Raw genomic sequence first — 12,277 nt, 5'->3', positions numbered from 1 at the left:
ATGGAGGGTCCTCAAAAATTAAAAATAGAATTACCATATGATCCAGCAGTTCTACTCCTGGGTATATATTCTAAGAAAATGAAAACACTAATTTGGAAAGATACATGCACCCCAGTGTTCATAGCAGTATTACTTAAAATAGCCAAGATATGGAAGCAACTTAAGTGTCCATCAACAGATGAATGGATAAAGAAAATGTGGTATATATATTACCATGGAATACCACTTCATCATGAAAAATAATGAAATTTTGCCATTTGCAACGACATGGATGGAACTAGAAGATATTACACTTAGTGAAATAAGTCAGAGGAAGATACTATATGTTATCCCTTATATGGGGAATCTAAAAAAAAAAAAAAAAAACTAGTCAGTATAACAAAAAAGAAACAGACTCACAGATATAGGAGAACAAACTAGAGGTTACCAGTGGGGAGAGGGAAGGGAGGAGGGGTAACAACTGATGGAGGATTAAGAGGTACAAATGACTACGTATAAAATAAATAAGCTACAAGGATATATTGTACAGCACAGGGAATATAGCCAATGTTTTATAGTAACTATAAATGGAGTATAATCTTTAAAAATTGTGAATCAGTATGTTGTACACCTGAAACATATAATATTGTAAATCAACTATACCTCAATCTTTAAAATGCTGATTTATAATTGCATCAACAAATTAAATAAAAGGGATAAATCTAACAAAATATGTGCAGGGTTTGTGTATTGATCAGGTAAAATCTAAAGTGAAGAGAGACGCTGGGATCATGGAATGGAGACGATACTATAAGGATATCAGTTCTTTCTAAAGCGATCTATAGAGCCATACAGTACCAGCCAAAAATCCCAGCAGGCTTTTGTTTGTTTGTTTGTTTTTTGGGGTTTTTTTTGCGGTACGCGGGCCCTCTCACTGTTGTGGCCTCTCCCGTTGCGTAGCACAGGCTCCCGACGTGCAGGCTCAGCGGCCATGGCTCATGGGCCCAGCCGCTCCGCGGCACGTGGGATCCTCCCGGACCGGGGCACGAACCCATGTCCCCTGCATTGGCAGGCGGACTCTCAACCACTGCGCCACCACGGAAGCCTGGCTTTTTTTTAAAATCAAAGATGAGCTTAAAATTTATATGGAAATGCAAAGGACCTAAAATAGCCCAAACTCTTTAGAAAAAGAAGCTGGAGGAGTCATACTGTCTGATTTCAGGATTTTCTAAAGCTGCTTGGAATCAAGTCAGGGGGGTGTTAGAGTAGGAGTGGACTATATAGATCAGTGGGGCAGAGTAGAGACTTCAGAAATAAACCCTTACAAATATGGCTGATTAATTTTCATGAGACAATCCAAGGTAACTCAGTAGAGAAAGTATAGTTTTGTTGGCTAACGATATTGGAACTATTGTCCATCTCTAGGCAAAAAAATTAACCTCAGTCCTCACTTCATACCATATTTTTTTAAGATCAGCATTTAAAATCTATTACAGACCTAAATGTAAAACCTATAAACCTTATAGAAGTGAACATATGAGAAAGTCTGTGTGACCTTCGGTTGGCAAAGATGTGGAGGAGACCCATCTTTAGAACTGGAAATTTTAGAACTGAAAAATACGATAGCCAAATTAAAAAACTCATAAAAGTCTACTCAGTAGCAGAATGGAGAGGGCAGAGGAAAGAATCGGTGAACTTAAAGATGGAATAAAAATTGCCCAGTGTGAACAACAGAAGAAATTAAACTGAGAAATAAAAATGAATAGATCATCAGGGACTTGTGAAACTATTAAAAAAAAAAATCTAAACTATGTGTCATCAGAGTTCCAGAAGGAGAGAAGAACGAGAGTGTGGCTGAAAAAGTACTTGAAGAAATAGTAGCTTAAATTTTTGCAAGTGTGACAAAAGACATAAACCTGCAGGTTCTAGAAGCTGAGTGAATACTAAACAAGATAAAGAAATCCATGCCAAGACACATCATAACCAAACTTGTGAGAACTAAAGACAGATAAAATCTTGAAAACAGTGACAGAAGTTTACCTTACCTATGGGGGGAAGTTAGAACAACAGCAGGTTTTTCATCAGAAGCTGTGGAGGCCAAAAGGAAGTGCTGTGGCGTTTTTCAAGCGTGAAATGAAAAGAACTGTCCGCCCAGAACCCTGTACCCAGCAAATAGTCCTCCCTCGAGGTTGAACGCTGGCAGTTACAGATTGTCAGCACATCCTTACATTATAAGTATGCAAAGCAAAAACAGGGTGAAGGCAGTAATACGGCTTTCTCCTCACATGCTTTTCACTTGTCAAGGAAGAAAAAGGTTTTTCCACCATAACTTTTCCTTTTCCAAAGATGTATCCATTAGCCAAAACTGTATCACATGGCCACAGTAGATGCAAAGGATGGTGGTAAAGTGAGAGTATCTGGGATTTTCAATCTCAATTAGTGGGGAGTAGGTGAGAAAAGGGGGCAATTAAGCGGAGAAGAGCATGTGGCCAGCTCTCAGGTTCACAGAGAAACTTAGATTAATTTAGATTAATATTATCTGCAAATGAGATTATACATGGTCACTGACATGACTGAAAAAAGGACATTCATTATACCTTTACAAGGCACATGTAACCATTAGTATGTGTAATGTTTTTTATAGTTCTGACTTTATCATCAAAAGAATTTTTAAAACTATATTGGGATCCTCAGAAAACGGAATATCCCTCTGTGAGGCCAGAGGCTCTGCAGACGGCCCAGTGTTGGTTGTCCCTAACTGTCCTTTGTCTGTGTAGTCGGAGGGGCAGCTAACAGATCCTGAGGGCTGGCTCCACTCCACCCTGTGCCAGGCGTTAGTGACTCAGTCGTGTCCCTTCCTCCAAGAAAAATCTGGAAGGAACTACAGATTAGAAACTAGTAGTTACATACCAGTGCCAGGAGTGTTATGATAAGGGAATTGTATAGATTTATTTACCCCACTCCTGTGGTCAGGAAGGCCCTCTTGACGAAGTAGTTCTGGTCATTCTTGGTTTGTCTAGCTTTGTTTTTGGTATGGAACAATTTTGTTGCTTCCTGTAGTTGCGTGCTGTCTTAGTGGGAAGTTGGAAGAGGCAGCCACCAGAAACTGTTAGCCAGATGCAGTTTAAATCAGAACTCTGCTCTGACAAGTGTGATCACACAGTATGTTATCAACTTTTGATCTGTACTAATACGATTACTAAAAATGGTATCTTCTTGTAGTTTTACTTTGGATTTCTGTTATGAATGAGGTTGACCATCTTTTTTATGTTTGAGATGTTTGTATTTCCTTTTCTGTGAAAAAGTGGGTTGTTTAAAAACAACTCTTATTGATTTGTAGGTACTCTTTAAACAGAGAAATTAGTTTTTAGTCCATAGTAAGGATTGTGAATATTTTTTCCTAGTTTCTTGTTGTCTTGTAGTGATTTTTTTCGAGCGTTTATTTTTACTTTTATGCAGTCAAATATATCAGTATTTTCCTGTGGCTTCAGTGTTCTGTGTCATACTCTGAAATACCTACTTAGCTCCAAAAGCGTATATATTTTAAATTTCCCTTGTTTCATGTAGTACACGCATGATTTTGTTTTTATTTTTTGCATTTAAATCTTTGATACTTTTGGGATTTATCCTGACCTGTGTTGTGAATCTCAGTGGTATCTTTTTTCCACATGGCCACCCGTTTATTCTGATGCTATTTATTGGCTCTATCCACACTGATTTGAAATCCCATGTTTATCACATAGCGAATTCTTATATGCATTTGGTTCCATTTGGGAGCGTTCTGTTCTGTTCCAGTGATGTATTTATTCATGAGCCGGTACAAGTGTTTTAATAATTGCGGCGTTTGTCGTATTTTTAGAATACTGTGCTCTAGGATTTGACTTGACTAGTGCTACTTCATTATTCATCTCTTTCAAAATTTTCCTACTTCATCGTGTAAGTTTATTTTTCCACAAATGAACTTTGGAATCTGACTGCTTAAAAAATAAAAGTATTTTTATTGAGATGACACTAAATTTATAAGAATAACCTCAGGAGAATTGTCATTTTAATGATGACTCTTCTATGTAAGAATATAAGCCTTTCCACCTGTTCAGATTTTTATTAGTGTCCCTCAGAAACATCAAAACGTTTCTTTTTGTATAGATCTTGCTCAGTTCTTACATTTATTCCTAGGAACATTATTTTCTTAGGTGGCTTTGTAAATAGAACTTTCTTTTATTATAACTTCTACATAGTGATTACGTGTATATTGGGAAACTACTGATTTCTGTATATCAGTTTTTGTACACTATCACCTCTTATAATAGTTTTTCAGTTGGTTTTCTTTGACTATAAAAGAATGTAGTCATATAACCTACAAGTAGTGATACATATGTCTTCTTTTCAATTTCTATACAATTAACTTATTTCTCTTTTATAATTGTGTGGCTACTGTAGTGCTTCCCAATCATTTCATATCATGGCACGTAATGAAGATTATATTTTTAGTAGTGTACACTAGCATAAAGGGGAAATACTTTGTGAGGCCAGAGGGGACCAGCCCAGGGTTTAACTACCCCAGACCATACCTGAATGACCTAAGATGGGCTGGAAAAAACCCTATGCCTCTCTGAAACAATATTAAAGAAAAAAAAAAAAGTAATGATCATGAACCTTCTTGTTATGTTATGTTCCTGACACAATACTTCTATTGTGTTTTCTCATTAAATTATGTTGGTTTGGGGATTGAGATAGATATATTTTAGTTTGTTAAGGAAGTATCCAGATACTCCTGGATACTTTAGTCAAAAATGAGATTTTGGTCAAAAATGGATATTGAATTAATAAACATTTCTTAAGCATTGTTGCTGTATGCCAGGCTTTGGAACTAAAATACTGAATAAAGTGAAACACTCCAGGAAAGAATACAAGTCCAAGTAGACTTGAGTTCAGATTTTTTTTTAAATTAATTTTACTTATTTATTTTTGGCTGTGTTGATTCTTCATTGCCGTGCACGGGTTTTCTCTAGTTGCAGCGAGCAGGGGCTACTCTTCGTTGCGGTATGCGGGCTTCTCATCGCGGTGGCTTCCCTTGTTGCGGAGCACGGGCTTCAGTAGTTGTGGCGCGAGGGCTCAATAGTTGTGGCTCACGGGCTTAGTTGCTCCGCGGTATGTGCGATCTTCCTGGACCAGGGCTTGAACCCGTGTCCCCTGCATTGGCAGGTGGATTCTTAACCACTGCACCACCAGGGAAGCCCTTGAGTTCAGATCTTACCTACACAGCATGTACTAGCTCTGTGACCTCAGGGACGTCCTTTAATTATTTTGAGTCTTAGTTTATTTATCTGTAAGAAGGAACTAATGATAACTGTTAGGTTTGTTATTGTTCTAAGACATGATTCCACACTAATGCAGTCCAGCGGGGTGAGACAGACATGTCAACAAGTAATTGTGAAAAATGAGGTGGTATGGTAGAGATGGAGGGGTGAGCAACGTTGAAATAAAGGAGTGACCCGCTCTGCCTAGAGTGGGACTCAGGAAGGCTTTGCCAAGGAGGGAGTGTATACACCGGGTCTTGAAGGATGAATAGGGGAAGCAATTGTGTGTGAAACATCTTGATGTATTTAGGAAACTGCAGGTTTTTTTCAGGATAATTAGACCGTGGGTATGGGCAAATGACAAGAGACTGGAGAGGGGGACAGACTGTAGATCACAGAGGGCCTATAGTGTTTCCTACTCTGAAGATTGTGGACTTTTTTCTGTAAGTGACCGGTGGGTGTTGAAGAGTATTCCATCTTCAGATTTGCTGGTGATGAGGACGTGTTAAACTGCGAGTAGAGTTGCTTTAAGCTATCGCATTTGAGAAAGTCCTAAAACAAGGCAATGGGAGAAATGGGAGGGGGAGGCGGATGTGAAGAGACTTAGGTAGTAGAATCAACAGGACCCAGAGGCCATTGGACTATCCAGAGAGGAGGAATAAGGAGCAGTTCCCAGGGTTTCAAACTAGGAAGAAAAGTGCTCTAAAAATCACAGGATAAGTTCCTCTTTTTTTTTTTCTGTAGAAAAATAACAATGTGTTTTGTGTGTAGCTTTTACAAAAAGTTTGGTAAGTTACATCACAGACTACTTAATTAAGTGCCCTATGAGTGCCGTAGAGGAGAGTTCTACTCATTCTGTAGGTAGCATTAAGAAAAGAGCTAAAGAAAACATCATAACTATAACCATATAGATACACTTAAAATTACCAAAGGTCTGAAGAAAAATTTTAGTGTGATTGCAATGTTTATGGTAAAGAAGAATTTGAATTTTAGTGTTTCCATGGTTTTTGAGTGTGCAGTTCTGAATTTGCCTTATTGTTTACATTTTACAACTAAAGTTTATGTTTATGAAAATGATATTAAGGTGATGAATAGTCAACCTGAAATAAAGGTTATATACGAGTGTTTAAAATATATTCACTGTGTTTTCTTCTATTCTAGTTACACTTTCTGGAAATGGAGAAAACGGTAAGGCGCTTTTAACTTTTACTCTCAAGTTAAGTAGACTACTTATGGTATCTTAATTACAACCCATATACTTGTTATTTAGTGATGACTCTGTGTGTTTTGGTTTCCAGGAAGGAGATATATATTCTTAAAGCTTAAGTAATTAAAAGGAGATGTGTTATTAGGTTTATTTTTATACATTCAGTATATTCTCATTTGTGTTATTTATGTAAATTGAAGTTGCTGTTATTTTGTAAGGCATCTGGTACCCAAACTTCTTTGATGTATTTATATACATATTTTTGCCTTGTATATTCTTCAGAACTCTTTATAGTAGTGGTTCAAAGATTTTTAATATCAGTTCTAGCTAAGTTTGAGGAGGAGGTGTTTCATGATGTCTAAATTTTATTGGTGGTTCTCTTGTTTATGCATTTGTTTAAAATAGTACTTCACTACTCATAGTCATTTGATTAAGTAACCAGACTCTGAATTTGTAAATTGTATTACTAGTTCATTTTGAAATGGAATTAAAGTTTTAATGACTAATCAAAGAGACAGTGTCTGGAGAGAAAAATCATTACTCAAAATTTTATTGAGATAAAAGAAAATTTTAAGTCCTTTGAGATCAAATTTCAAAAATAAAATTTGATTTGAGATATGAAAATCCAGAGGATTTCTCAAACAGTTGAATAATTAGAAATTTTTTTGTGTGGTGGTGGTTTTTTTGGCCGAGCTGCGTAGTTTGCAGGATCTTAGTTCCCTGACCGGGGATCCAACCCGTGTACCCTGCAGAGGAAGCGCTGAGTCCTATCCACTGGACCGCAAGGGAAGTCCCTAGAAATTATTAATAAATATTCTTATTGTTGAAAATAGAAGGCATTAAGCATGTAAATCTCAAGTTGACTTTGGATCTAACTTCTCAGTAACAATAAATATAGACTCAATCTTGGTAGGCTTGTTTTTCTTGCTTAAAATCAAAACTGTTTCCTGTGTGTTGAAAGCACAGACGTAGAAAGCAGAGAATTTCTGAAGTTCTTATATAAAAGAACTTTTAACTTGGATCATTATTTCTTGGGGTTATTTTCCCCATGTCTTTCAGAGAGTCTTTGAGTAAAGTTTTTTGTTTGCTTATTTGTTTCTTAATTCAGTTACAGGTGATTTTTGAGTCAGACCTTTTGATTTATAGGTTCAGTTTTTCTTTGAACTTTGATTTAATTTGATGAGTTAAGCTTTTACTTTAAGTATTACTTCTAACCAATAGTTTATAGCATATATATGGGATTATTAGTAATCACACTAATTTGAACTTATTTAAAAACAATATCTCCTGTTATTATTTATATTATAATTTGATAACTACCGTCTATTAAGTGCTTACTATATTCCAGGCAATATACTAAGAGATTTATTTTATCTTTTCTTTCTTTAACTGAAGGTTAAGATTTTTTAAGGCAAAAACCATGTGCTTTTGTTCTCACGGAGAGCAAAAATATTCTAAAAAAATATTAAATGTTTAAAAAATGTTAAAGTATATTGTTCTGTATTCTAGCCTTAGTTGTAAGTAACTCAGTGATTAAGAAGTTTAAAGTTAAAGTAACCAAGCTATGCAATAATACGTAGATGAGGATTGACAAACTTGATTGAATGTGGGGGCAAGGCAGTAATATAAAGAAGTGAGATGAGCTATAGGTGAAGATAAAATTGCAGGCTTGAAAAATGGCTTCAGTGTTGGTGTAACAGGAGACTGAGCTCCAGCCTGTTTTTCCAAAGGAGAAACAAATGAGGGGATGCTTTTGAATCCATTGGTTAGACCATGGGGTTTAGCATAGAGGGAGCTGGAATGATAGAGAATGCAGATTTTGCGAAACCACAGTATTCAACGAGGATGACATCAGTTTTTGTGAAAGTGAAAAGAAAGCATATTTGAGAATAGAAGGAAGTTGTGGTTAGGGCTTCGTCTTGGCACCAGATGTTATCTCTGAAGTAGGATGTGACCACTAAGATAATAATTTAAAAAGCAGAGGAAAATTAGTTTAGATATGACACAGTGACAAAGACCTTGGGTTTTTATCAAGCATATATGGGTTTGAATTCTGGCGTTATCATTTAGTAAGTAAGTAACACTGGGCAAAATATTAAATTTTCTGAGCCTTCAATTTCACATTTGTAAACTGAAAGAATACCCACGAGACCATTGTGAGGGCTAGAAATACGGTAACGTTATATGTCTTCTAGTAGACTTTCAGTAGGTAGAAGGGCTGACTTGAGTAGCTATAGTTAAAATAAATATGGTTACTAGGAAGTTTCAGAGTTTTAGAATGCATTCATTTGTCATGTAGGTGGAGCTATTTCCCAGGAATTGCGTAGCCAAGGGGGATAAGAAACGGTGAGCCACATATCTTACGCTGGCCACTGAGATGGATTGGAAGCAAGAGACTGGAAGGCAAGGGCGCCCATTGGCTTGTGCAGTGACCCATATGAGATGAGCAGCAATTTAAGAACTATTGCACTAGCAGTGAAAAGAATGAGAAGTTTACTTTGAAAGAGATTTTAGGAGCTAGAAGTTGAAGTACGCGCTCCGTGCTGATTAGCCAGCCATGCGTTGTGAGGGCCATCGAGCCCTGGCTTCCTGCATCAGTCATCTGTGTGTCTCAGGGTTCTGCTCTGTTAGACCAGACATGGACCAGTATAATTGAAGAAGAAAATGCTGGGGTCCAACAAGTTGTCAATTTTGTATCATTATTTTATGTGAAAACATTTTTTAAAAACCAAAAACATAAGGAAAAGTAACCTCAGACCAAAGGAAGGACAGTACTTCAAATTGAGTACATGTTAGCTTTATAAAAACTTCACTACATTTTTCTTAATGTTTCTCATTTAACTGCAGACCAGTGAAAACTTTTATCAGTCTATATACTTGGGTAACACTGAAATAGGGAATGCACAAAAAGAACCAGTTTTTGAGAATAAGGAACTACTATACTTGGACAGCAAGGATGATAATAGCCAATATTTATTATGTGTCAGACACTGTTCTAAGTGTTTTGCATTTATTAACTTATCAATATTAAGCAGCTAACTTAAAGGAAACACATTAAGTGCTTTAATTGAAGTCTGAGTAAATTATTTGGGGAGAATAGTATGAAGGGATAATAAATTCTGAAAGTAATGGAGGAGGCTTTTGGAAAAAGTAACATTTGATCCAAACTTTACAAATGAGTAGAATCTCAAACTTTTGTGCTCATCTGTGCTTTGTTTTCTTCAGTGAGTTTGTGGTGCTGCATTCCAAACTGAAAAAGAATTTAAGCACTTGGTAAATAGTTCTGGCTTCTTAATGGAAACCAGTCCCACTTCTTACAGATAGAAAAACCACAGAACACAACAAAAAGTTTTTAGTTATATCAGTGAGTTAATATTTGGAGATAAAGATGTTGCAATGTTACACTAATCCACTTAGGAAACAGTTATGGCAGAAATTCAGAGTGGCTAAAATTTTTTCGTTACCCCGTGTTGAAAACGACAATGGAATTTAGGATACCTTTCCTGACAGTCCAGGAATTGAGTTGTTTATTTTCAGTATATAGTTCCTTGGATTTAATGTTCATAGTGAACATTAAATAATAATTTTTAAGTCATTTAAAATCTAACTTTTAGGAAGTGCTTTTGAAGGAGGTGCTCATAAGAGTTCAGCTTAAATCTTCAGCAACTTAATGAAATCAAATCTCATCTCAGAATACAGTCTTTATTTATAAACCAGGCCAATAACCCTTAAATGCAGGAATAGAATGTTTTTTCATATCTGTAATGTTAACGTCATGCAGATAAAGGAGTGTATATATTTGATGTTTTTAGTACATTTTAATTAAATTTTTTATTGGATCGAGCCTCCTGACCCTAAATATTGTGTTTTAATATGTAATGCTTTTTCCTGTTTTCACCTGGATTCAATGAAATGTTATTTGTTTTTATTTACCAGGAAAGGCCGTTGTTTACCTTGTGGCTTTCCATCTGTTCATTGTTATGTTTGTATGGTCCTATTGGATGACAATTTTCACATCTCCCGCTTCCCCCTCCAAAGAGGTAAATTTAATGTTGGTAAATTACCAAATGTTTTCACTAATTATGGAATTATTTTCCCTGTGTTACCTTTGTTAAAACTTTATTACATAATGCATTTGTTCTGTTTTCATTCATAAATTGCTTGGTAACTCTACATTGTGAGTGTGAGTCATCAGCGTATCCCTCAGATACAGCCCACTGACGCAGCCTCGTAAAAGTTGGATGATGGCGCTGAGGTTTAGCTGTGCTAATATTCTTCTGCCATGCTATGTTTTCTTAAATTAAAGATGTACTTTATGTCACTGGAGTGAATAATCTTAAGGGACAGAATTGAGTTAGGAAAGTAGAGTTTATTTTTGGAAACTTGCAACATTTATTTTTTCTCAGGCCTGAACAAATAAGCTGCAACTAAATAAAGTGCTTTGATCGTGGGAAACAAATTGTCTGTGCTGTGGCTCGTTACACCTAGTGTGGCTAGTGTTTTTGCTGCTTGGAGGTTCCACTTGGAAATAATATGAGTACACATTTATGTGGAGTAGAGCTGAAGACCACTATGTCTTTTTTGCCTTGATGTAGCTGACTGAATTCTCTTCACCTAAAGTTTAGAATAGCTAGATAGATAAGAATATATTCTCTGGAGTTAGGACTGCCTGAGTTTGATTTTCTGCTCCAACACATTACTTAATGAATCCAAGGCTTAGTTTTCTATTTGGAAAGTGGAGCTAACAGTCATGCCCGCCTCTGTAGGATGTTTGTGAGGATTAAGTGAGATTCATTCATGTAAAGCATTTAACATAGGACTTGCCATATGGTTAGCACTCAAATACTAGATGATGGTAATAATGTAATTGTTTCCCTTTGTATTAGATCCATCAAAATCCATTAAAAGTTATAGACGTATGTTTAAAGATATCAACTTCCATTTAACTTTTTATAGAACATATATGCAGGAAACTGTACATGCCATAAATGTACACTTGACGAATTTTCATGAACTGGACACGTGAGTAACCAGCACCCAGTTCCAGAAGCAGAACGTGACTGCTTTCCCATGAGCCCCTCACACTCCCTGCAGCCACTGCTCCCCCGACCCCTGCCCACCCAGTTACTGCATCAGCTGGCTTTGCCTGGTCTGCGCCTCCCGTGGATGGAGTCACACAGGATGTGTGCTTGCGTGTCTGCCTTCTTTCATTAACGTTCTCTTCGTGTGCGATGCATGCATGTTGTTGTATACAGCCGTGGCTCCCTCCTCTGCTGTGTTATAAAACACAGTTTATCTGGTCTCCTGTTGATGGGCGTGGGCGGTTGGGCAGCTTGCAGTCTCAGGCTTCTACACGTAGGACTGCCGTCAGCATTCTGGCACATGTACGTACACACGTAGTCCTTAGGGGCAGATGCCCAGCAGGAGCATTGCTGGGTGCTGCCCGTACATTCAGCAGTAGTGGGTAACGCCAGACTCTCACTGCCCGTTGTTTCTACTGGGGGCTTTTGTTTTAAGGGATAATGTAAACCACAAATCAAGCTTACTGTTTCTTCAAATATATTCTTCAAACATTTGCTAATAATTAGTCGGCCCTTAAAGTTATATTACAAATTGCCACCCATATCTTAATCTCTTAAGTTGAAAAGGACCTAATTTTATCTAATCAATTACTAGTAGTGATGGCTGTTGGAAACATAGCATGTGTGAAAGTAAATAGTTTTTATTACAGGAAATAAAAAATATAATAAGAAAAACAATTGGCAATACTTTTGAGAAACAGGATAGTACA

The 12,277-nt window shown here is 36.8% G+C and overlaps 1 protein-coding gene across 3 annotated transcripts in view; it reads left to right on the top strand.

The window, feature by feature from the left end:
* Window positions 1-12,277, top strand: part of ZDHHC20 (zDHHC palmitoyltransferase 20) — a 73,183-nt gene that overhangs the window by 21,014 nt on the left and 39,892 nt on the right. For all 3 annotated transcript variants that reach the window (XR_012327501.1, XM_019936899.3, XM_019936898.3), the window contains exons 2-3: window positions 6,441-6,467; window positions 10,423-10,526. Coding sequence is in view for 2 of the 3 variants with exons in the window: in XM_019936899.3 (XP_019792458.1) it covers window positions 6,441-6,467; window positions 10,423-10,526 (131 nt within the window). In the remaining variant the exon portion in view is untranslated. The remainder of the gene's footprint in view (window positions 1-6,440; window positions 6,468-10,422; window positions 10,527-12,277) is intronic.

The sequence above is a fragment of the Tursiops truncatus genome, chromosome 18 (assembly GCF_011762595.2).
Source record: "Tursiops truncatus isolate mTurTru1 chromosome 18, mTurTru1.mat.Y, whole genome shotgun sequence".
Classification (NCBI taxonomy): domain Eukaryota; kingdom Metazoa; phylum Chordata; class Mammalia; order Artiodactyla; family Delphinidae; genus Tursiops; species Tursiops truncatus.
The sequence above is the reverse complement of the archived record's forward strand: the minus strand, read 5'-3'. Positions and strand labels throughout refer to the sequence as shown.